General features: G+C 36.7%; 2 protein-coding genes across 4 annotated transcripts in view; both read left to right on the top strand.

Annotated features, from left to right (window-relative positions):
• Nucleotides 1–23,913, top strand: part of LOC106161793 (disintegrin and metalloproteinase domain-containing protein unc-71) — a 38,736-nt gene extending 14,823 nt beyond the window's left edge. Inside the window, exons 3-25 of one of the 3 annotated variants that reach the window (XM_087012954.1) lie at nucleotides 1,553–1,626; nucleotides 2,413–2,479; nucleotides 6,855–6,869; nucleotides 7,985–8,067; nucleotides 9,904–9,967; nucleotides 10,218–10,269; nucleotides 10,410–10,561; nucleotides 12,890–12,961; nucleotides 13,462–13,628; nucleotides 14,180–14,261; nucleotides 14,536–14,626; nucleotides 14,937–14,988; nucleotides 15,497–15,677; nucleotides 16,097–16,192; nucleotides 16,419–16,499; nucleotides 16,880–16,994; nucleotides 17,372–17,483; nucleotides 17,797–17,919; nucleotides 18,426–18,600; nucleotides 18,978–19,182; nucleotides 19,715–19,811; nucleotides 20,080–20,211; nucleotides 20,640–23,913. In XM_087012954.1, coding sequence (XP_086869080.1) covers nucleotides 1,553–1,626; nucleotides 2,413–2,479; nucleotides 6,855–6,869; nucleotides 7,985–8,067; nucleotides 9,904–9,967; nucleotides 10,218–10,269; nucleotides 10,410–10,561; nucleotides 12,890–12,961; nucleotides 13,462–13,628; nucleotides 14,180–14,261; nucleotides 14,536–14,626; nucleotides 14,937–14,988; nucleotides 15,497–15,677; nucleotides 16,097–16,192; nucleotides 16,419–16,499; nucleotides 16,880–16,994; nucleotides 17,372–17,483; nucleotides 17,797–17,919; nucleotides 18,426–18,600; nucleotides 18,978–19,182; nucleotides 19,715–19,811; nucleotides 20,080–20,211; nucleotides 20,640–22,095 — 3,744 coding nt within the window. In that variant the 3' untranslated portion in view covers nucleotides 22,096–23,913. Of the gene's footprint in view, nucleotides 1–1,552; nucleotides 1,627–2,412; nucleotides 2,480–6,854; nucleotides 6,870–7,984; nucleotides 8,068–9,903; nucleotides 9,971–10,217; nucleotides 10,270–10,409; nucleotides 10,562–12,889; nucleotides 12,962–13,461; nucleotides 13,629–14,179; nucleotides 14,262–14,535; nucleotides 14,627–14,936; nucleotides 14,989–15,496; nucleotides 15,678–16,096; nucleotides 16,193–16,418; nucleotides 16,500–16,879; nucleotides 16,995–17,371; nucleotides 17,484–17,796; nucleotides 17,920–18,425; nucleotides 18,601–18,977; nucleotides 19,183–19,714; nucleotides 19,812–20,079; nucleotides 20,212–20,639 lie in introns of all 3 variants that reach the window. The other 2 variants (XM_087012952.1, XM_087012955.1) reach the window with 2 other exon arrangements.
• Nucleotides 1–26,414, top strand: part of LOC106153787 (uncharacterized) — a 211,452-nt gene that overhangs the window by 163,000 nt on the left and 22,038 nt on the right. The gene's annotated exons all lie outside the window — the stretch shown is intronic.

Here is a 26,414-nt window from a genome sequence, read left to right as displayed (position 1 = left end):
TGAAGTGTGGCTACTTTTCGTTTTTTTTTTTTTTTTTTTTTTGCAGAATTTATATGTTTGTAAATTTGTTATTGGTAAATTAGTTACTTTTGGAACATTGAAAGATATAACATTTTGTTGATTTCAGTTTGTAATATTTCCTCAATTTTTATAAGATTTTTAACTATAAAGAAAGAGAACCAAACTAATGAAGAGTGACCATGTTGTTTAATTTATTTTATGCCATTTACGAATGGAGTAATATTATCCATATGTTAGTCTCAGAGGCTTGGTCTTACACCGAGTTTCCTGGATTTCCTGGTAATTCTTGTTCCACGGTGATGACTCACACCGAGGTGATTACCTGGCCATTAGCTCCAGGTAATAGAAAATGCCAACATTGTCGCCAGCATTTATTTCCCTCCGTGACGCTGATCGCTAAAAGTCCTAGCTAATAACGTCGTACTTTTGATGATTCACTAACTGGTTTGACAATTGCCGTGTGTGAGTAGCGTGATGTATATTTGTTCTAGAGTAACGTGGAGAGTGAAAATCTAGAACTGGATGCGATGTTATTGATCAACTTTGAAAATATTTTCACACAACTAAATTATCACTCTGTAATGTTTGATGTGTGATTTATTTACTTATTTATTTAATTATTTATTTACATTTTATTTTTTATTTTACTTATTTTTATTTATTTATTTATTGTTATTTTGCTGTAAATGATTAAAGGTAAAGAGAAAAAGAATATTGTCCCCTCAGGACCCTGAATAAAATACATGCTCATTGATTTTGTTTCGTTCACTTTAAACATAAAATAATTCCCTTAGAGATACCTCCTGTGGGAGTCTACTGTTAACGTTTGAATATCACCATGAAAGGATCAGATGTTGTTTCATCTGCCCTTCCCTTGCTTCTTTCTCTCAAATGTATTGTCTTATTACTGGAGTCAACATGTATTGGCAATTTCACAAAGTAATGGTGATATTCCCATTGAGAAAATTTAGTCCTGAAGGTCCACTTAGTTTACTGGCGGGGTGAGTCATGTTGTCTCTGTACTAAACTGTTCAATGGCTAAACTAGTTTATTTTCCAGATTTTTAAAAATATTTTTGTAAGTTCAAAGAGAGCCCAAAATCTATAATGTGTGATATCTGAGATGAAAGCCTTTTGTGTGATTCTGTTTCAATTTATTCCTTATATTTAAAGACAAAACAGCAGCGCTCAAAGTATATTTACAATAACAATAATACAATTTGCAAATACATTGTAATAAGTTGCTCTTTGTTTCTCATGAAATGATGATTAAAAGTAAATAGTAAAAGGCCTTGTTTTTCTACCTGAAAAGACAGACTCCCATAACTCACATTAACAAATTGCTCATGTGAACAAGGCTCTTTGGTCAAAGATCAGAAAGTTATACCTCTAACGTAAAAAAAAAAAAAAAACTTCTTTAGTGTCACCAAAAATTAAGGTTGCTTTTTTATCATCAGTATGATCATGCAAATATAAGGTAAATAAAAAATACAATAAATGTGTATTAACAATGTTATTTTTCATTCCCATAGGAGCACTACCAGTATGTGGTCTATACAGTCAGTTTGGGAGGACACCGACACAAACTACAACTCCAGCTGAACCAGTGAGTACTAGTAGATATTTATCTCATATATGAGCTTTTTTTGTGAAAAAGCAGAATTCTGCATTTTTTAATTCAATTCTGGTGGTCCGCGAGATTTGTCAAGGTTAGGTGTTGGGTCCCATGATAAATGTTATTATTATAATTATTTTTCAAATATTTTTAAAACCTAGGTTCATGTCTGTTATCTACAGTGGACAGCCTGAGAGTTCTATGTTCTAATGTCTGAGCGTATCATGTGTAGCCACTGTGAATTAATTTAGCTGTCACATAAAATGATTATGAGAAAAATCGTTATTTGGTTTGTGATATCTGACATCATGCCCCATTTCTAGTGTTTGTTGCTAAACCTTTATGTCAGCTTGTCTGAGGTGTTCATTTATGAAAGAGAGAGAGTGAGAAAAGGAGAGAGAGAAAGTAGGAGGAAGGAAGAGAGAGTTAGGGGAGAGAGAGGAGGAGGAGGATAAACATAAACTGGCCTGAAGTCAGCATTTTCAGTTTAGAAATGGCAAAGAACCTAGTCCATATTTTATTCAGAGTGAACTTTTTTCCTTGCCAAAAAGATCACCCAGCTTTCTCACTAATATATACAATTTGGTTCTGATTGAATGGTTCTATGTAAATGACACAATTAAGACCAAAATCCAGGAAAAAATTACAGTTTACAGTAATATATACATTAATCTAAAGTTACAACACAGAATATTTCATCAGACACCACGCCACCCCACCTCCCAGCTGGGCCATCACTACTCATGTTCTTACCATTAAATTATCTTGTCTTTTCAGGAAACTGCTGTCTCCTAAGATCCAACACAAACACTTCCTAGAGGGTAACACTCAGGTGATCTCAAAGGTAAGCTGACAGGAATGACTCACCTGTGAGATAAAGCCGAAGCCGACACTTGACTGGAGACTTGGTGCCAGAGAGCTAGGGTTTTGTATTTTTTAGTAGATTAATAGTTTAGTGATTTATGTCAGCTTGTCTGAGGTGTTCATTTATGAGAGAGAGAGAGTGAGAAAAGGAGAGAGAGAAAGAAGGAGGAAGGAAGAGAGAGTTAGGGGAGAGAGAGGAGGAGGAGGATAAACATAAACTGTGCCAGAGAGCTAGGGTTTTGTATTTTTTAGTAGATTAATAGTTTAGTGATTTATTGTAGCAGCGTAGGATAAAAAAACTGGCATTTCTGTTGGTTACTAGCTGTCGCCAATTTAGTATAGTCTTGCTCTGAGGCTTTTTTTCTTCAGTAGATAAATATGATTTATTTTAGCTAAGCAAGATAGAAAAATATGAAATACTTTTTAGTCTTTTGTCATTTATGAGGTATACCAGTCGGTTTGGTCTAGACTTTCTCTGTTGCAGGCTTCTTTTAAATTAATTTTTTCAGCAGATGATAGTGGTTTATATGTAATCAGGCACTGATAAGTTCTGTCAAAGTTCTAATGAAAGCTATAGAGTTATGTTTAATACACTGGCTCTTTAAGGACATAAACCTTTAGCTAGCTGTGAAAAAAAAAACCTGAATGATAGTAAATACTCATTTAATTTGAACAATATGAATTAGTGATTTCCCCTAAAAATATTTCATTATCAGCACTATAAAAATGCTTATTCAAACATTTTGCTAACAAAAGATTTTTACAGACAGTCATTAATTCATATTGTTTGATTTATAAAGTAATTATCGTATTGCTGGCTGTGTCAACAAACAGAATGTGAATCATCCTCCACTGTTTGAATATCTATCCATTACAACTTGTGAAGTATGCTTCATTACTTGCAGGAAATGAAAACTGCTGTTTTACCTTTGAATTTCTAAATGATGATCTTTTTATGGACTAAAACAAAATTGACATCACGCTGTACTACAATGAAAGGCAATTAGAAGTGCATTGCTGTATTTGATAGATAGAAGTTATAATTGGAAACACCATTATTTGTACCCCTGAATTGTTAGTTTTGTGTTTGGTGAAGTAAAAGTGGATGATTGTTGCTTGATGATAATTATCGGAAGTATTACAGGAATAAGTTTCTTCTGAAAGTTTGACAATATTTGAAAAAAAAATTAAATAAGCTTGAAAATAAACTTTTTGAATACCAGTAAATATAAACCACTGCCATACATCAAAAAACAAAAATTAATTGAAGGATCAGATTGTTAGATTGTTTACAACTGGTCATAATTATTGTCACTGTGAAATTTACAACTGTCTCCATCTAGGCAACCATTCTGTGCCAAGCACCTATTCCCGTCCTCTGTGATCTCTACCCTGTGGCTCTCCTGTTGTATTCCCTGTAGTTCTGCCCTTTTCAGGCCCAGTCATCCATGATTTGATTGATGTCAAAGGACAAGTATATTTTATGTCACAGAAAACACGGGTTAAGCACATTAACTTCACAGACAGGTCACACTTGGCTGATCATAGCAGGTAGATTGAAGGATGAAAGTCCTCTGGACATGTTATATTTAAGCCCCCAGAACCCCGTTTCTTGTTGGTAATAATGAAACGCCACATCACTTCTGGTAGGTCAACCCTAGGTGACTAGATCTTATTGTCTTGTGACGTGATTCATCCGTGAGATGAAGACTTGTTTAAACAAAGGTGAATAACACTATAACCTTGTACAGTGTGGCTTCCAGGCGGAGTTCACCATCCGTCTTTAGATAGACTAAGAGCACATTCAGAAAAGGGGACTAACAGATCCTAGGATCAAATATGGTCGACCCACTAAAATGCGTGTTGTGTAATCCCCACAGGAAATCTACATAATGTCCGATCCTGAATTAAGCTGAAAGCTTTTTTGTGGGTTGCTATCTTGAAGGGTGTATCTGTTAGTTTGTTGTTCTGAATGCGCTCCTAATAATAGGCATTGTCTTCTGAATCAAGTGTATGCTTTGCTACAGGTGTTATATGACAGCTTTGAGAACACCTGGGGGGGGGGGGGGGCAGACATGGTCAATTTAACACATACCTGGCTGGTTATAATATTAATCTGTAGGTAACTGGAGAGGTTGTATCGAAAAAGGACATTTTTAAGATTAGGTGACTTTTAGTTGTATCTGAGGTTTAGTAGAAAGAAAACTGAACAGGGGGATTTTGTTTGAAAAGATTATCCTGGAATGTGACTGTCTGGGGTTATGACAGGTTAGGTATCTAGCCTCTGAGAGTCAGGAGGGTCAATAAATATTCCAGAAGTGAAAAAGGCGAGAGAGGAAATTCATTAGACTGTTAAGCCACCAAGAAAACAGTTCTATATCAAATAATTTGTGGTTTTTGCCTTAGATATGTTGCTGTTAACGTGTAGTGATATTTTTCTGACACAAACCAAGATGTTAATATTTAGTGATAATTATAAGTATAAATGGCTCAAATAAGTTTGCATTTGTTTTGACGAAGAAGTCAATGATTACAAGACAAAGCTCTGGTTAAAAAACAACACAAACCTTGAATTGCTTCTTTTACTATATGGAGAGCACTGACACATTCAGGTGATTAAAAATGGACCAGACATTTCAGCAAGACCCAGAAACCACCCCACCCCCAGATTTCTAGACCTAGACGCCTAGACTATAGATGTTTGGAATCTCTTTGTAAAACCCATAAATATCTTTTTTTCCAATCCAAAGTTTCCATTAAAAAGATATTTCACAAATAAAGAAATTCAGCAGCTTGGAGACAGTATCAATCTGATCTGATACTGAAGAAATGTATTCATCAAGCTATCGAGTTATAAGACAGGAAAAAAGGTCCTTTCAAAATAAAGAATTTGGCTGAGGTTTGCATTACATACCACTTATTTGACTTTTCTAACTTGGAGAAGAAAAGCGCTTTCAGAACAGTTTGTGTGTGTACATAGAATGTAATTAACTACTTATATATCGATATCTGAGTCAGGTAGCTGAAAATTCAGACATCAATACTGAATGTATGGTAATTGTCCAAAATATTTGAACAAAATTAAGCTTTCATTGGGCCATTGCACTTTGAATTCTTTGCTGTTTGGAATGACACTTTGCATTCATGGGCATCGTGGTTTTTGAATACAAGGGTTGTGAAATTAATATTTCATTTTTGTTGGAGAGTTTGGTGCTTATGGATAAATAGTGCTGACATTTACTGAGGCAATGCTGTTTTTTTAAATGTCAGAATAGACATGATTTAGAACTTAAACTGAAAATTACTCCACAATACGTTGAGTTGATGGGAATATTACATGCACGCAGTATGCATTTGCTGTCAGCGCCTTCATTGTAGTTTTGTATTGACATAATTGTCATATTTTTATATTGACTTCAGAAATAAGCTTTTGATAATTGACAATTGATATATCTGTAATGTGAGCCAGTGCTTGTCTAAGCTGGTAGACTTTAGCCCAAGAACCGATAATGTTTTCACTGCATTGGGTGATATATGGGACTGATGGTAATAGTTAGTCGACTAAACTTTCCCTCTGGGGTTTATTTTGCAGTCTATTTGGCTAATGTACATTTGGCGAAATTAATGGACACTTATTGCCATTAACTAAGAGAATATTTTGCCTTCTTAACCTTTGTATAATCACAGCCTTTGAATAAAGCCATATCATATAACCTGTAGTGGCTGTTGAGTTCTAGAGTCAGCAACTTTGTATTATTTCCGATTTGAGCTCCCAGCTAAAAACGTGAAATGATAACATTTTTGCTGTTGTAGGAATAGGTCACTGTAATCCATCTTCTGTGGTTTCTGTTCCTCAATTTTAGTGCAAATATTCTCGCCACTCTTTAGGTCATTACGTACTTTGTGTAAAGCCACATATATATAATCCCAGTGTAGGAGACACGGAGAGAGAATGGGCTGATAAAAAGTTCTTTTATAAAGACTGACAATAACTAATTGATAACAGAGAAAGGGCTTTTTTATCATTTCTTGTGTAGTAGTGGAAAATAATAAATCCTTTCTAAAGAAGCATTTTTATTGTATGAGGCAGTCATTTTGGGTCCTTTGTTGAAGGGTCAAAACTTGCTGTTTCATAGGTGAAAAACATGTTTTAACTGAAGTCTTGAGAGAAATATAATGATGCCTATTGTTAAAAAGGAAATTATTACTTGTGAAAATTGCGGGACTTCATTAATTAAGATCATTCATCCTGTATTATATACATTTTTTTAATTTAAATTAAACATCTCTAAAAGTGTATGTAGAGAGATTTTTGAAATTTGAATATTTCTTTTTTAAATTTTTTCTCTCTGAAGACTGTTGCTGCTGAGGTAAACCAATTGTGTTGCTGTTGTGAATTGCTGTATATTGTTGTCACTGCACCATTTGTTGTTGTTGTATTTAAAACAATATGTGTGTACTTTTATAGTAACTGCATTGTTTAGCTTATAAGTGTTTGCAAAGTTTCTTAAATATTTCAGTATGAATCTTTAAAAAAAAAAAAAAAACATGATTATAGTTTTAGGAATATCAATGCATGCATCCCATTTATTTATTATAATAAGAAACTTAAGATTGGAAAGGAAGTTAACAAATATTCATGATTTTTGTTAAAAAGGGTTTTATTGTTACCATGGAATAATAGAAAAAAAGAAGTAATTGGGTATAAATATAAATTGATATACAGCCATTGTGTTTATATGCAGTTAACCTTGGATGATAAATTTGTAATTTCTATATCTGTGCTTGTTTTAGTACCACAGTTTAGCTTGGTAATATTGTTATGTTGAAGTGATTGCACTGCATTTCTTTACTTTCTTACTTATTTCCTGCTGTACTAGTCTGAATCTACTTCATTCATCAATATTCAGAAATCATTTCCATTCAGTACACTATCATTTTAGTTTTGTATTTACTATAAAACTTAGTTATTTATTATTTGATTGGGGATAGGGTTTGTTTGCTTATTTGCTGTTGATTTGCTGTGAGTTGATTAAAAAGCTTTAAATGTGAACTGTTTGTCTAGAAGGTAATCAGTATTTTTTTAAATCATTTTGTATGGACAAAAGGTGTGTTCTCGTTTCATCTTATGTTTAGGTATTTAAAACTTTTTTGGAAATAAATTGCAGTGCTTGTTATAAAATGTAAAATATTTTCAGTACACGGAGTTGACTTATTATAAATTTAATCCATTAATGAAATGCTTCATTTAGTTAAGATTATTGCTTTGATTTTGAAAATATTAAATTTTATATGGATTTGACATTTTATAAATTAAATCTTACCAGTACTTTTTGGTAGATTGATTTCAGTTGAATGTGGTATCAGTTACAACATTTGGTGTTAGGTGTTATGAGGTTTTGCAAGTGAATGTAATGTTTTTATGAATCAGATTTATTTTATTTATTTTGATGTGTGTTTAATGTTTGTATTCTATCTGTTGTAGGATGTGGAGCACTGTTACTACCATGGTCATGTGAAGAAGACTTGGAGCAGTTCAGTGGCTGTCAGTACTTGTAATGGGATCAGGTGAAGTATCTCCTCTCTCCCCCCCCCCCTTCCATTTCCCAGCCCCCCTCTGCTTTCAGCCCCCTCTTTCTCTCTCTTCATCCTTCCTTTCCAATCTTTCTATATCTCTATCTTTCCCTCTTACCGGTTCTCTCTCTTCCTCCATATATCTCTTACACACACGCATGCACGCATGCACGCACGCACACACACAGTATCACATTAATTAGTACCACCAGCGTGTACGCTGGCGGTACTCATGGTTTTAGTCCCGACCCGTATCGTACGGCTCCGCCGGCTCCGTAAGCTCCGCCGGCTCCGTGAGCTCCGCCGGCTCCGCAGGGTGGCGTGGGATACAAGTCACCGTTACCGCTTCTCCTCCTAGACTGCATGGGCCTGTGTCCCCATCTCTTGGATTTAGGTCACATATAATCTCAACTTGAACCCCCTGGTTTTTTTGTCTCGATCGGTGCAATTGCCTGGGCATGACGCTCGTTGAAATGCACCCTTGTCAAAATTTTTGAAAATTCAATGCTTTATATCTCCCAAACTGAAGGAATTATGGGAAAAATTAATATAGAAGTCTGACCGAAAGTCACATATGAGGATTCCAAATACGCCCTTGGATTTGACCTTTGACCTTTATTTCAAGGTCAAACAGACCAAAATTTTCAAAAAAAGGGAATTTTTTACGAAAAAAAAATTATTTGTGCTGATATTCAGAAACTACGGAGACCTAACCTCTAATATTTTTGGTAGTTGTTACCCTTCAGGTTATCTTTCATCTCTGTGAGTTTTGAGATGCATTTTCACGGGAGCAGCGGCCATTAGATGCTGAAACATAAAACTCTCTCTAATTCTGGAGTCGTTAATGCTAGAGACCTCTTGTTTTTTGCATTTGATAGAGCATGTCAAGCCCAACACTGGAGGTGGTCTCCGTTTTTTTGTTTTCCATACGGTTCACGAGTTATGCTGTATCAAAAAGTACATTCCTACTTTTCACCATTAACTGAAGTTTGAAAATTTTTAGTCTCTTATATCTCCAAAACTAGAAGAGTTGGGTCAATAGTTACTATTGAAGTTGAATAGGAAGTCATATACTGGCAATTTAACTGTGACCTTGAAATTGACCTTTGACCTACTTTTCACCATGGACTGAACTTTGCAACTTTTTTCAGTGCTTATACTTTCAAAACTGGCAAAGATATGCCCATAGTTAGTACCACCAGTGTGTAAGCTGGGGGTATTCGTGGTTTTAGTACCAACCCATATCGTACGGCCTCGCAGGGTGGCGTGGGATAAAAGGCACCATTACCAATTATCCTCCTAGATCGCAAAAAAGGGAATTTCTGCAAAAAGATATTTGTTTGTGCCAATGTTCAGAAACTAAGCAGACCTTAGCTCTCATATTATACTGAGGGGTTACAATTGCAGACTGCTTTAATGTGTGGAAGTTCGGGGTCAATCGGTCCATTTTCATGGGAAAAGCAGCCATTAGATGCCAAAACTGAGAAAAAAAAAAAAACACCTTGTTTACTACATTTCCTGCAGCTTGTCACCCACAACCATACAGGTGGGGCCCCACTTTCTTTTTCTTTCCCATACAAATGCGCTTACCCCAGCTGGTGGTACAATATCAGGAGGCGGTATCGCCTCTCTGATCCTCTAGTTTAATTCTGCCATCTTCCCTCCTCTCTCTCTCTCTCTCTCTCTCTCTCTCTCTCTCTCTCCACACACAAAAACCACCTAATGATGTGATTGTTATAATAAGTTAACCATTGTCAGATGTTAATGAATAGAACAAGAAAGAACGTCTAAATTCTGAGATTAAATTAATTCTTAATGTTATTTCTGCAGAGGAGTGATTCATCTTGAAAACGCGACCTATGTTATTGCTCCATTAGATGATGCCAGCAAGGAGGAGGTGAGGGAAAATATTCCAGTCATAGATTTATCCTCAGTGGTGTTTCAGCTTGTTTCTTACTGTGATTTATATAAAAATTTTACTGACATTGTAAGAACACTATTTTAAGAGTAGACTTTAAGAGTGGATTTTAATTATAATTGTAATTATGAGTTTGAGTTTGAAACATTCTCCACAAAAAAAAAATGTTTGATGAGAAAAACTTTATCACATTACTTTTATTTCATTCTGCCATTTTTCTCTCCAGCCGCGGGCACATGTGGTATTTCAAACACTGGGACCAGTGGAGACATCTTGTGGTAGGTTTTTAAATCAACAGAAAGGTTTCATAGTGGATTAAAGCAATAATAACTCTTCCTGTGAGATTCAAAATTCCACAAGGAATACATTGTAAACAAACACACGGTGTGAATAAATTCTTGGATGGTGTTATTTCCAGGGAATGACATCGCTCAGTGGCAGTCATACACTCAGCTACACAGGAGAGAATTCTTACACCGCATGAAGACCGTGAAAGCCAAGCGCGTGCAGAGGAACATCAGATCAGAGACTAAGTACATCGAGTTGGGCATGGTACTGGACCATAGCATGGTAAGATTAATCCACTTGGATAGAATAATATTTATTTATATAATATTAAATATACAAATTATAGTACTCTGGGCCAATTTTACTGTGCTGTGAGAGTAAAATAAAGCATATGATTGGAATTGGTGAACATTTTCAGGAGAAGTGGTACCTTTTACATATTGATTTTATAACTCATTACACATATTCCATCACATATTATTAGTACCACCAGCGTGTACGCTGGCGGTACTCATGGTTTTAGTCCCGACCCGTCTCGTACAGCTCCGCCGGCTCCTGCGGCTCCGCAGTCGGGCGTCGGAAACAAGTCACCGTTACCGCTTCTCCTCCTAGACCGCAAGGACCTGTGTCCCCATCTCTTGGATTTAGGTCACATATAATCTCATCTTGAACACCCTGGTTTTTTTGTCTCCATCGGTGCACTGGCCTGGGCATGACGCTTGTTGAAACGCACCCTTGTCAAAATTTTTGAAAATTCAATGCTTAATATCTCCCAAACCAAAGGAATTATGGGAAAAATTACTACAGAAGTCTGACCGAAAGTCATATGTGGAGATTCCAAATATGCCCTTGGATTTGACTTTTGACCTTTTTTTCAAGGTCAAACAAGCCAAAATTTTCTAAAAATGGGAATTTTCTGTAAAAAAATATTTGTTTGTGCTAATTTTAGGAAACTTCATAGCCCTAAGCTCTCCTGTTATAATGAGGGGTTACCATTGGGGACTCCTTTCATCTTTGGGAGTTTGGGGTCAATCGGTGCATTTTCACGGGAGAAGCAGCCATTAGATACCGAAACTGAAAACTCGCTCTAAATCTGGAACGGTAAATGCCAGAGACCTCTTTTTTATTGCAGACCTTTTTGTAGACCTTGTCAAGTGCAATACTGGCGGTGGTGTCCATTTTTTTGTTTTTGATATGGTTTAGGCGTTGCCCTATATCAAAAATTACAACATCGCAATATTCAGTGGGGAAAATGTGAAATACTCCAAAATTAGCAGAGATACGCCCATAGTTACTATTGAACTTGAATAGGAAGTCATATACTGATAATCTAACTGTGACCTTGAAATTGACCTTTGACCTACTTTTCATAATGAACTGCACTTTGCAAGTTTTCTGATCTTTATATATCCAAAACTGGCAAAGATATGCCCATAGTTACTATTGAACTTGAATAGGAAGTCATATGCTGGTAATCTAACTGTGACCTTGAAATTGACCTTTGACCTACTTTTCAGTACTGCACTTTGCAAGTTTTCTGATCTTTATATCTCCAAAACTGGCAAAGATACGCCTATAGTTACTATTGAACTTGAATAGGAAGTCATAAACTGGCAATCTAAATATGATCCTGAAATTGACCTTTGACCTACTTTTCACCATGAACTGAACTTTGCAAAATTTTCAACCCTTATATCTCCAAAACTGGCAGAGATACACCCATAGTTACTGTTGAACTTTAATAGGAAGTCATATACTGGCAGTCTTATTGTGACCTTGGAATTGACCTTTGACCTACTTTTCACCATGAACTGAACTTTGCAAATTTTCTATCCCTTATATCTCGAAAACTGGCAGAGATAAGTCCAAAGTTACTATTGAACTTGAATAGGAAGTCATATACTGGCAATCTTACTATGGCCTTGAAATTGACCTTTGATCTACTATTTATGATGAACTGCACTTTGCATGTTTCCTGGCCTTCATATCTCCAAAATTGGCAAAGAAATGCCCATAGCTACTATTGAACTTTTATAGGAAGCCATATACTGTGACCTTGAAATTGACCTTTGACCTACTTTTTCACCACAAACTGAACTCTGCATATTTTCTTGCCCCTCATATCTTCAAAGCTAGCAGAGATCTGCCCACTGTTGTCCCTAGGTTTTCTCTTTTGTCAGCAAATATGCAATACTGATAACGCATTTCAAGGAAAACCAATAGGCCTATTGTCTAGAAAATCACAGGAGTGATCAGTGTTAGGAAAATACAGCTCAATTTGAACAGCTGCTTGTTTTGAACAGTTATGTTTGTTCGATATATATATATTTTTTCATATTTTGAGAACTCTTGTTTATTGCATTTCATAGAGCTTGTCAAGCACAAGACTGGTGGTGGTGTTCATTTTTTGGGGGTGGGGTTTCCATGAGAATGCGCTTACTCCAGCTGGTGGTACAATATCCAGAGGCGGTATCGCCTCTCTGATCCTCTAGTTTAAGTCAGTATTGACAAGTGACAAAACTAAAAAAAAATTGTACACTTTTTCACCAGTTTTATGGAGGATATTTTGTTCACAATATATATTTATACATGTTTTCCTTATTTTTTCAGTCCCGTCAAACCAATTTGTCTCAGGAGCAGTCCTTGCAGTATGCGCTGGAGATAGGCAACATCATGGACCTGGTAGGGGAAATCATTTCAAACTTTCAGCTGTCTCTGTGTATTATTATAATAAGGGTTTAACACTTGCCAATTTAGCCAAAGGCTAAAACTGACTTAAATTGGCTAAACAAAATAGGGTTGATTTGACTTGTTTTAGTCAAATTTAAACTACTTGGAGAAAAAAGTGATGAAAATGTAGTAAATTGGCTTAAAGAAAAAAAAATTGCTAGTGCCATTATAAGGGTTTATTGTGCTGTCTTTGCAATACATAAAAGATACAGTGATCATATAATTATGTATAAAATATAAAGATATAGTATTAAAAATGGGATTAGGTTAAAAATATACCTTTAAAAACACATTAATGAAAATGAAAATACTAACAATAAAAGGAATCGTCCATCATTCATTTAATATTATGATCCCTTTGATGTGATTATAACCTAGCTGGTGGTATTGGGCCCTTAATCTAGTTGGTGGTACCTGTCCTGTAGTGACCTCGTTTTTCTCCATCTCTTCAGTACTACAAGCCAATGAACATCCGTGTGGCCTTGACCTACATAGAGGTCTGGAACCAAGGCAACCAGATAACTGTGTCAAGTAATGTCCGCCAGACGCTGCAGGAGTTCATGGTGTACCGGGAACAACATATGAAGTCTGCGCAAATAGACGTTGCTCAACTGATCACGTAAGATAAAGTGCATGTCAGACCTTGGAAAAGGCAAAACAATACAATTTGTATTTCCATTTATGACAATTAGTATTTCCATTAGGGATAATTTTGTATAAGCATTTGTGTAGGTTTCTATCAATTTTGCTGTTATTAACAGACTTTGAGGTGTCTGCGTTCAGATTATATTATGTTAATAGCCCTACTGCAAATATCTCATTTACTTCATGTAGCTGCCAAAGTGCATTATTTTCTCAGTATTATATTTAAAAAATTAATATATAATTGTTGGAGAGCCCTTTGAGAGCTTTAACAGTAAGAATTTCTTTTTTTTTTTTCTTTTTTTTTTTTTTTTTTTTTTACAAGATTTCTTTATTGTTGCTTTTATAAGTAAGATGATTTGTAATGATAAGTATAATTGCTCTATAGTAAAAAAAAAATTGCTTGTTCCAAAGAGACCGATGAGGCATTAAGTTTTAATCATTCTTTTAATAAGCAGCAATTTTCTGTGTACCTAATTAGATGAGAGAAAATGAAATTTTTTTCACTGTGTGTATCTGTTGTTTCAGTATGGAGAAGTTTGAGCATGGTATGGCAGGTATGGCGGTACCAGACTCTGTATGTACAGCCAGGGCAGTCGGAGTCAATCATGTGAGTAGACTACACATTGTTTGACTTTATATCTTCAATATATTGTAATTTCACTAAACTTCTGAGAGGATGACTCTTGTGTCTAGTCTGTGAGTCAAATTGAAAAAAGGCCTTATTTAAAAATTTGACTGCATCCTTTTTAAAGAATATGAAAAAATTGAAAAAAAAATAGGTTCTGAATTAATAAGACTCAAACTAAAAAACTTTGCTTCATGGGGGAGGAGGTGACATAAAACAACTATTCATTAATGTTTCTCATTCTCCATGTTTCCAGAACCCTGACTTTGAGCAGCAACACCAGGTGGCGAGCACAGTGGCTCACATGATAGGACACAACCTAGGTCTCAGCCATGATGATAACTCACGTGAGATTATTATTAAAATTATTATTATTATTGTAACATGGCAATGTACACATTTCTTTCTTTCTTTCTTTCTTTCTTTCTTTCTTTATTGTGCCACTAGAGTAAGTACATTTTCACACTGATCATGACCCAGTTAAGTAGAATATATACATAATGGTTACCTAACTTGAATAATACAAGGATACAAGACAGCACAATAATTATCCATTTCAAAGATTCGGAGTCTTTTCTAACATGACACCAAAAATGCTAGGTCTGCTATTTATTTTCTATTATAATAATTGATAGTGTATGTTTTATCTCTCCCCAGGCCAGTGTTCATGTGGTTTAACATCAGGGTGCATCATGGGACAGAATATTGTGTAAGTATTGGCGGTCCACCTGGAAGTCAATCTAGAGGTAGTTCTGTTTATCTTAATGGTCTCTCCAGCTTCACACCTCAAGCACTTAAAATATTATAATGTAATCAGGGGCGGATCCAGAGATATTTTCTGACAGTCTTCCAAATTTTCTTTGTTGATCCATCTTCCATTTTTGACCGTCTTCCAAAAGAAAACATTAGATGGCTGACAATGTAAACTTGAAAAACTGACCGTCTTCCAGAAGACCGAGAAGACGCCCTAAATCCGCCCCTGGTAATGATACAATTAATATCTAATATTTGCAGTTAAGGTATGCAGTATATAAAAATAACCATGAATTTTTACAAAAGAAGGAAAGATTTTAAACAAATAAGACATTATTTGAGAGTACATCTTATTGGATTAGCTTTGCAGCCACACAATATATCCTTTTGAAGTGAATGCTGCCAGAGAGCATGTTACTTGACAGACTATTCTTTATTTGTACCTATTAAATTCTATTTCGTAGTAACTCCCATGGCCACCATCCCAGTGACTTCTCCCAGTGCAGCGAGGAGGACCTGGACACTGCACTGCAGACGGGCCTTGGCTGGTGTCTGTTTGAGAGCCCCAAGGAGCCTGCTTTTCCTCAGTACTGTGGGAACAGCTTTGTGGAGAGAGGAGAAGAGTGTGACTGCGGCCCTCCAGAGGTGAGTCAAAAAAGGGGGGGGGGGTGACCAGGGCATAAATGAAGATTAAATTCACATATATGCCCCTAAAAACCCATTTAAGCCTTATAATCCCTAATGAAGATTTATGTCTTTGTGGAGAGAGGAGAGGAGTGCGACTGTGGCCCTCCAGAGGTGAATGACAGAGGGAGCGGGGTTACCAGGGCTTAAATGTGTTTTAGGGGCATAAATGAATATTCAAGGGCATAAATGAAGACTTTTGCCTTTTGTTGGCAAAAGGACAAATAGTCTAATATAAAAGGTGTGTGTGTGTGAGAGAGAGAGAAAGAGAGAGATTTAAAAAATGGTGTATTTGCGACCTTTGCACTTAATTTTTCCAATCCACTACACTATTAGTAGATGTGCAGTACTGTTAATGTAGTGTCTTCCCATCTTTCCAGCTGTGTGCTAATACCGACCCTTGCTGTGACGCTACCACATGTCTCCTGAAACCTTGGGCCAGGTGTAAATCTGGACCCTGCTGTCATAATTGTACTGTAAGTATATAAATAAACAGTTCCGCACAAGAATCTTAAGTACTATTTAGTTAGCTTAATTTGGGTAGTTAATTTAATAAAGCCACAAAAAATATTCATTCAGCAGTGAAAAGTTGAACATTTGCATTTTGATTGAATTTAGAATTTCTGTGACAGATAATAGGTGCAGCACAGAAGTCTTATATTGTATATTTTATTTATTTAATTGATTTATTGGTTGTTTTAGGTGCGCACATCAGTGTTTAAGTGCAGAGAAGCTTCCAATGAGTGTGATGTTCCTGAGTTCTGTGATGGTATCCATGGAGAGGTGAGAGAACAGTGGTTACCACAGAGATAGCATTAAAAGATTTAGAGATATTTTATACTATTTTGAGTGTGATGTTCCTGAGTTTTGTGATGGTATCCATGGAGAGGTATCCATGGTTACCGTAGTGATAGCATTAATAATGTAGATTTTAAATTATTTTATATTATTCATTTTGTGTGATGTTCACTAGTTCTCTGAAGGTGTCCATGGAGAGGCGAGATTATAGTGGTTACCAGTTGAATCATCTCATATTGAATTGTCACATCACAATGGCATCTTGAACAACTATCAATCAATAGTTTATCAACAAAGAGGAGTGGTTCTTGACTTGTTCAGATTTAAACATTTCCTAAATGCGTTATATTGTTATAATCTTCTAGTGTCCATCCAATGCCTATGTCCAAGATGGTCAGCCATGTAGTGCAGGGAATGGCTACTGCTTCCACGGACGATGTCCATCCAAGGACCAGCAGTGCCAGAACCTGTGGGGGGAAGGTAAGGAGGCCGGTAGTTGAGATGAAATGTGGTAGTATATAGAGATAGGATATGAAACTGCTGCAGTGGTTGATTTGTCATTTTTATGTTGGAAATTCTACCTTATGATAAGTAACTGTTCCATTATTTGTTGCACTTGCCTGTTTTATTATAATAATATGTTATGTTTGACAATCTTGTTATAATGTGTAACTTGTGTAGTGTATATGTCATAACTGCGGTGATTGCATTTCTTCGCGGAACTGAGATGCAAAAATATCCATTGGTTATAATAATAAACAATATCAGATTCAAATTGTGTACACAAGTAACATTGTAACACAAGTAATCATGATTTATTGCAGTTCATTATCTGAAATATTACTTGAATTATTTAGGTTCATCCTCGTCTGCTTACAAGTGTTACGAGGTGTACAACCCCACTGGGGGGATGAACGGACACTGCGGCAGAGACGCCAGCACTGGGAAATTCTGGGAGTGTGATCAACAGTAAGTACACTTCTCTCTCTCTCATCAGTCTCATCTCTCTCTCTCTCTCTCTCTTTCTCTCTCTCTCTCTCACTGAAATTTTTTTATATTATATACTGCAATTATCATTGTAAATTTATATTATGTACTGCAATTATTATTGGAATTTGTCAACAACTTTTTATTCAGATTATTGTATTTTATATTTCTCACAATCCATTCTTGTTACTGAATTTAGCTCATTATTATTCCCAGATAGATTACCATGATATTTGTGATGCAGTTTCCCAGAATTTTATCCAGTATTTCAGAGACAATGTGTTTCTGTTTCCAGGAATGTCCAGTGTGGGCTACTCCACTGCCAAGGAGGTCAGAACTGGCCACTGAAAGGGGACACCAACCTCATAGAAATCTCCAGGACGATTTACGGCACCAGTGGGCAGGAGTATGAGTGCAAGTAAGGGACTGTCTTGATAAATGCCAATTTTTGGGGCTGTCTTGATAAATGCCAACTTCAGGCAGTGTCTTGATAAATGCTGGCTGCAGGAGCTGTCTTGATAAATGTTGTCTTCTTGATAAATACCAAACATTCAGAATTATTTGAAGATCTCCGCAGTCAAAGGATGTTTGGTCAATATATAAAAAATTATGATAGTCCAGTTGAGAACAGGTTTCTGTTGGCTAGGTCTGTTATTTCAGCCAATTGAGCATGGAGATGACTATAAGTTTTGAAAAATGGGAAAGTAAAATCCAAATATTTAAAGATGATTTACAGATAAATATAATGTAAAACTGGAGTATAAAGTTCAATTTTATACATTTTTTTTATACATTTTTTTATGGTCCAATATAATTTTTGAATTTTTGATAATAGATTTATTTACAGTTAGTTATGCATTTTTTTCTTATTTATTATTTCCTTTTTGTTTATTCATTTACTATATAACTGTTCTATCTGTCCAGGACAGCCAATGGTGCCCCGAGTGCTGACGTGACAGACATGGGACTGGTAGAGGAGGGGACCAAGTGTGCCCACAACAGACTGTGTGTAAACCGTGTGTGTGTACACATAAATACCATCATCAGGAAGAAACCCTGCCCAAAGGGATTGGACAACAGGACCTGCTCGGGACATGGGGTGAGAAGGGTTACTGCTTACCTGACAGTGTGTTTATCTTGATCCTTGTGTTTTCAAAATGATTAAATTACAAACTTAAAACTTAGGACGGTTTTATTTATAGATTTTAGTTTTCTGAACACAGTAAGTTTTGATATGGTGCGGGTTTACTTAGTGATAAAGGAAAAATTGGTGACATTTCTAGGAAAGTTCACTCATTTGCTGTAGAAAAGTTAGAGAGCAATTTATGCCATTGAGGAGTAAGCTGTCTCATCCAGCACATTTCTAATCTCACCTAATGCATCTTCCTTAATCTCACCTAACACATTTCTGAAATCACAATGTCTCCAATCTCACCTAACACATTTCTAATCTCACCCACCACATCCCACCCTCAGGTTTGCACCACAAAGCAGACATGTCACTGCGACACTGGCTGGTCAGGAACCAACTGCAGCTCGCGTCTCCGCGACCCAGACACATCCACCACCCCACCAATCAGAGACGGCGATGAGGTCATAGTTCACTTCCCCCCTGATGAGATCAACACGGCGGAGTTGTTTACTACCACTGTCAATGGCAGTGCTGTGCTGGCACCTCAAGGTAGGGAGGGAGGAGGATTCTGACTTCTTTTTCAACTTTTTTCATCATTCTAAATAATCTGAAATATTATGATTTAGTATTATATCTTCCCAAAGAACTTTATTTATTCAAGATGATATTTGTTATGTTTTTTCTACTGTTTGAATCTATTGAGATTTTCTGGCATTTGAGATGTGAAATGTTTCCTTGTTCATTTTAGTGGGAAGGGGTGCTTAATATTTCTTGCACTGCACAAATTATATTTTTAAATACTTTTTAAGGACAATACATTGAGCAAAACTTTTCGGTTTTGATTAGTTATAACTCATGAAGACATAACTCATGAGTCAAATTTAAGATAAAAGTTAACTCTTGTCAGTGATTAGAATAACTGACGTAAGGCTGTCAGCAGATTCAAAGATATTTTAAGTAATTTTGGAATTTGGTAGTTGAAAAATCTTTTTTTTTTTAATTTTAATATAAATTAAAATCTTAATAAAAATTAGTGAAGTCTTCATAAAGAAAAGTTCAGTGGTGAAAGTGTATTTTCCAGTGGCAGACTCTGGTGACACAGTGAGACTGGTGATCATTCTTGTCGCTGTGACAGGGTGTGTGGTAGTAGTACTGGTACTGGCCATGTTGTGTTACAGGTAAGATGGTAGTAGATTTGTCCAGATGTTCTTGACTCAAAATATTCACTTGGATACTGACGGGGGGAATTAATCAGAGTTAGGTTTTATTATTTTTTTTTCTTTATTGAATGATTTTTCAAGAATGATTTTTGTCTAGTTGATAAAGGGTATTTTATGGTGTCTTTTGTAACATGAGTTTTACAAAACCTCGTGTCATTGATAAGGCCAGGATAGAACACTTAAACAGTTCAGTTATTGTATATTTAGTGTTATATCGTGTTTACAGACGGAAGAGCCCAGCTTCTGTGACAACCAAGTGGTTTGGAAAAAAGAAGACACTGAGCAGCAAACACAGCGAGTCCAGTGCTGAGGAGGGTATTGTGAGGATTATAAAGTTTGGAAATATGCCCTCATATAGGTGGGTCGCCGTCTTTATCTCTGTACATAAGAACAAAGGTAGAGTTTAGTGTAATGATGTCATTGAAGTCGTAGTGATTGGATGGCCTCCAGCCCAGCAGGAGATCACCTGATTGTAGCTGTGCAAGGTTGGCGTGTTGCTTGACCATCTGTGCTACTTGAATTTTTTTTTTATATCCTCATTTAATTAATATGTTTTTTATTATTTGATGTTTTTATGTTATTTAAATTTTATTATTTATTTATTTAATTATCTATTATTATTATTAATATTTTTTGTAAGAGGAGAAAATTTTCTTCAGATCCTAAGTCGGTGGTAGGTTTTCTTAGTCTTCCTTTGTTTTAGATATTGCTCTAGAAATGTATATGAAATAATTACCATTAGATAATTAATAAATATCTGAAATAAATTTTGCCATTATTTTCCAGGCAAGACAAATTAGACGAAAGAAAAAAGAGGCGAAAGAAGTCACCCCTGGGTATCGGCAGCGGCAGCGAGTCGGAAACCCCACACATCAGCGCAGACGACCAAACAGACATCAAAATCGTCCACAATAATTTATCAAAGACCCCGGAGAGGGGGATTCTCAAAAACGGTCCAAGGAGCTCGGAGAGTTTACAGAACATAGGGCACAGGGACGACAGTGGGCGTGGCAGCCGGGAGAGCCGTAAGCCCGAGCTGAGTCCCAGCGACAACGAGGTTTACGTCATGAGCGATGACAGTCGGGGATCTGGTAAAAGATTGACGTATTCGCACAGCAAGGATAATTTTGATGTGACGAAGTTACGGGGGTCACCTGTCCCGCCTCACACCCTGTTTGTAGATAGTAACGGGGACCCTATATCTATTGATATGTTAGAGGAAGAGACGCCCTCCATGTCAAGTAAAGAAAACTTAGCACAAACTTTAATGTCTCAAATTCCTAAATCAGGGAGCAAAAACTCTTACAGAGAAGTGAAATCTGATCCAAATTCTCCATACTCGCCACAAGACAGAGAGCCGCGTTTCGGTGAGGAGAATTTATATGATAATCAGATGTCACCAGTGAAATCTGGAAGCGAAGAGGGCCTTTCCTCGAAATTGTCGTCGTCTCCGAAAAGGTCGCCTCAGAGACAAGTGAAAAGTAAAAGTCGAAGTAGGGAGAATCTTCCCGACCGCCAACAGGTCGACCAGTCTCCTTGCAGAGAAGAGCAAGATGGCGGCAGCGGAGAAAGTGGAGACTCTCTAGGAAAACAGCAGCGGTTTGGTTCCACGTCCAGGTCTCGTATTATCAAACTACGCAACTTGGAGGACTTGATAAAACAGATAGACCAACAAGAGGCCAACAACCTCTCTCCAGCTAACTCGGAAGACTTTCGCTGCAGCGAGCCCGAGGCTGACCGCCATTTTCGTAAAGGACAGTTCAGTCTACAGGAGACGGAACCCGTGGTCGGTAATGGCGGCACTGATCTGGATGGTTTTGATGTGAAAAAACAAAGAGACAGCATTGATTCTGTGTCTTCCCCAGCCAGTCCTCAATATTATCACATCGATTCTTCTCCGAATGGCTCCCCAAATAGACTAAGCCAAAAGAGGCGCTCTTTTGGATCCGGCGGAGCTTTTCGAGAAATCTCTCCTCAGCAAGTTTTCCGTCCTCTATCGAGTGAAGACTCGCAACTTCCTCACAGCGTCTCTCCTGACAACCACTTTCGTCCCGTTTCACCGCCGAAAACTCCCGTGAGGCGGGTGTCGCCGGAATACGGCTACCCCGCGCACAAACAAAATCAGTTTCGCCCCATTGCCCCAGCCAGAATATCTTACGAGACATCAGATCAGGCGCCGGTTTCTCCGTCAAAAAGGAGGCACTCGACTGGCCGTATGAAAAGTAGACAGAAGTATGTGTGACGAGAGTTCCTGTGCGTAAATCTGGATGTCAAAATTAAAAACTGCCGCTTAAATATCACATTTCTGTCATAATAAGATAATTCTTCTCAAATCTTAGATTCTCGACTGTTTATCTCAAAAGTGTACCGGTTTTGTGCTTGTTGAGAGTGATGTCCTAAAAGCCCGATAATACACCGTCATTTTGAGCTTTAATGTGCAAAAATATCACATATTTCAAGTGTTTTCGCAAATGAGAGAAAAACACCTGATTTAATGACGTTCAGTTAAGTCACTTATATCAACAAAATTCATCTAACTTTCTACATCAGAGACGCCAATTGCAGAGTTAGGTTTCTTCAACATGCCCCGTTTGTGTAATGTTAATGAACTACAAAAAAACTTGTAGGATGCCACTCTGGTTTGATCTTGGTTGCAGTGATGTTGTGAAGATGCGGCTTCCATTGGGTGCTTTATATTGATATCTTGCTTGATCCACTCATATTTAACGTGATGTTACTGAACTCTGACAACTCTATGATTGTGATTTAAGTTGTCCAGAGCCCTATAGGCGAATCATGCCTCAAATTATGTTGTTTATAAACATTTGAGAGAGTGACAGACGCAAAACAATAACACTGTATAATTATTATACTTTGCTAAATTTAATTTCTCCGCCATCTTGGACGTTTTCAAAGAAAGTGTCGTTTTTCAAATGGCGTCTTCGAGATTGGTCGGTGCACCTTGTGTTTTTCAACAGTGTTTATCGTTCAGTAGTGGAGTAAAGTGTAGATTATATTTTTCATATCATCACAACTTGATGGTTCATGTAGAGCATTATTTGTAAGATAAATTTAGTTTGATGATGGTGTTTGTATTTAGAGGTCTTTTTTTACCAGAATAATGCATTTCTTTCTTATCTCTTAAAGCAGCGGAAGCTACGGACTCGCTGTTACAGTGTACAAATATATTATCTGTCTGTCTGTGTCTTTTAATTATCATATATTTAAGTTTTTATGATGGAGCGAGATAGAACGAGAAGAACGCGATGTGTCATTATTAGATATTTACACGAAAAATTATTTTAGGTTACAAACAATTTTATTATTTAAAAAGTATATTTTAAATTATATTTCTTTGAGGATAAATTGATCTTGTAGTAGAATAATCTTTTTTAACGTGATCAGATAGAAATTCAATCGAACATTCGTGTAGTGAATTATGTTTGTGTGACGTAGTTAGAATTGACCAAATATGGTCTATTTGTTTAATACCATAATTGGTCATTGGTAAATTTATTGTTTTTTAAAAGGTATTGTTGGTGTTTTCCATGTGCGTTTTTTATGTGTGAGGAAGTGCCATCGAATTCAGCACGGTACTGAGTAGTTCAAATATTTGTGAAAAATTCACAATATATTACAAGGCTGCTGTGTTGATATTAAAGTTTAGACAAGCACAAATATAATAAGATTAATAAAAAAAAAGTTATGTAACAGAATATAAATTTAACTTTCAAATGTTAGACATTGATTTGTTGATCTCTGTATTGCTGCTCAATAGTGTTTTGTTATGCAAAGTGGCCTTTCAACCGTGCACGGTGCTGACATGCTGCAGATCCTCCGCTTTGAGGGGCTTGCCTTGATAATGTGTATGTGACGTCATGATCCGGGAACTTGAACGTTACATCTGCAGTCGGGATACGAACCCTAAGGTATTATATTATGATATATTGTCCAGGCCAGGTTGGGTAGTACTTTATGTAACAACCTTATTTTCTGAAGGTTGGCATGGATGATATGGCATTCTGTGGAGTTTTTTTAGAATAAAGCTGTATAGAAACTCGATTCACCTCAGTTTATTTATTTATTTATTTTATTTATATTTAATTTTAATCATAGGGGGTTGTACTCAGCGTGCGCGAGGGGGTAGAATGAGTTGATATCTGTAAGTGTTTGTGCAAGTTTGGAGCGGTACGATGCTCTTAAAGATGGAGCAAAACATGAAATTGAAATCGGTTTGACTTCATCCCGTCCTGTCATTTAATTTGCATCGGTGATTCACATTATGTTATTATAAACAGGCCACAGTAGACCGGCAAAGTTTTTTGATAATGCAAGGCCTCGGGACCGGAGTAACGCGCCAAAATTTCCCCCATGATAGAGAGTCCACTTTCCTTTCATTTGTACAGGTGATCCTCACCCTAGATTTTGACCCACTAAGGTCAGACTAACCCTAACCATTATAACTATATGGAGGGCGGACTTTCTGTTACACGGACCCTCAGTTTCGTTACACCGGACCTTCAGTACCTCCAAAATTTTCCCCATGTCTACTACACAGTGTTACAGTGTTTTTGAGGAGTGCAGTCCCCCCCCCCAACCCCAAATCCTACACTCACTTACTCCGCTCTCTCCATCTTTCTTTTGCTGAGTTGCACATACCTGTCAGAGAACATGGTCCCGTGTCTATAAATATTTTTTTAATGTTAATATACATGGTCTCTGAAAGGTAAAGGTAAATTTTTAGTTCCTATACACAGCATTACGCGTGTTTGTCTTAGCGCCGTTCACAATGAACTTGTGGAGGATGTATTGAATGTAGACCTACTATTATTGTGAGTGCACAGCGCGGCTGATGGGATTCTTCGCTGAAAACCCCTGAAACAACGGCGCTTTGTGCCCATCACGTTTTTTTTTTTTTTTTTTTTCAAAATAATTTTTCTTAAGATTCCACGTGAAAAATTACCAGTGCGAGAATTTGGGCTTGAATGCAGTACCTAAACAGGGGAAACAAAAACCGAACCATAATGATATCATTAGTACAGCCAGTCTATTGTCAAAACCGGATTGTTGATAATGTGTAGTTGCCTTTGTGTCATCTGAAATTTCCGCACCTTCTGTCTCTGTCAAGCCGCAATCTCGCACCCAGGCCTGCAGATACCCGTTCTTTGTTCTCTGTGTAACCATTTTTATATTATTTGAAGTCCTGGTCTGTAATTATCTTCTCCCATCGTCACATTTCTGAAGGCGTCACTCCGTTGACTAACCAAATTTCACGATTTGAGTATTTCTATAAAGCTCCCAACCACAAAATAGACAAGAAATATACAGCGTACAAAAGAGGAACTTGATAAAACACGTGTCAGCTTATACAGTGCCATGAGCGACAACATATTGTTGGTAAAAAGGTATACAGAAAATTAAAATAAATATAAATAAATAAATATACCTTGTGGGCAGCGTCACTGTAGTGATTGAAGGACTGCTTGACAAGTTGGAGAGGGGGGGGGGAATGGAGGGGGAGGGGCACGCCGAGAGATACTGCCGGGAGCTCAGCTGTTATCTTTGGCAGGTAGAAACACAAAAGACAAGTTGCCATACCTGTATTATCAGATCTTACCACCACGGGGAGACGTGATGATCAACAATAATTTAACATCACGTTACCTAACTTATCAACCATGCATCAAGATTCAAGACCCAAAAACATAAGTTGACTGATAAATTACAAAATATCTGTTAGTTTTCAATTCTTAATTTCTTCTCGTTTCAGCCCTTTGACTGGGCCTCTAATGTTTTAAACAGAAAAATAACCAAAAGCCTTTCCACACAAGGTACCCTATAAGTCCTTTGTTTTAAATAGATGAATAAATAATTTGTTTATTACAAAGAAAATTCACAGCTTGCTGTTATTGAGTAAAAGATATACATAATTCAGCATGATATTCGCTTCACTCTTTAAATTTACTCGGAAGAGTAATAGAGGCAAATTCAAGGTTCTACATTCTTTATTGTTTTTGAATATCGTCCTTTTTATTATTTGCAGGCTAAGTTCGCTGATGTCGAGACCACGAAATAATTACTGGTCAATTCTAGTTTTGATAAAAATGATACAACGCTCCTATTAACACTCTTATTAAATCTTCTTTAAATTAAAGGCAAAATTCCGAGAGCATGTTCATCATGTGTTTTATTTACATTCTTTTCCGATTCTTCAAAGTTCTATATTTATGTAATGTATATTCCTAGTTACGTAGATGTTTGAAATGTTTCCCTATTCACAGGATGTCCCCTGATACAAATAATGTCCAGAAAGTGAGCGTGTCTGCATTCTATAGCAGGTAAACATAAAGATAAAAGACGTCATACCGTCCCCAGTATCTTCACATCTTAACAATTCGGGAAGTTGAAATGACTGATAACAATCAAATTACATGTAGCTAGTACATGATAACATACAGCCTCACTTCACAGTGCGTCAAGGAGCCTGAAACAAGTTCTTTAGTTGCCTAATTAGAAAATGTGTAATTACACTAAATTACTAGTGATACAGTGTGTGTGTGT

The sequence above is a fragment of the Lingula anatina genome, chromosome 5, assembly GCF_051362555.1.
Source record: "Lingula anatina isolate TDL-2025a chromosome 5, LinAna3.0, whole genome shotgun sequence".
Taxonomy (NCBI): Eukaryota; Metazoa; Brachiopoda; class Lingulata; order Lingulida; family Lingulidae; genus Lingula; species Lingula anatina.
Note: the sequence above shows the minus strand (reverse complement) of the source record. Positions and strands in the feature narration are given on the sequence as shown.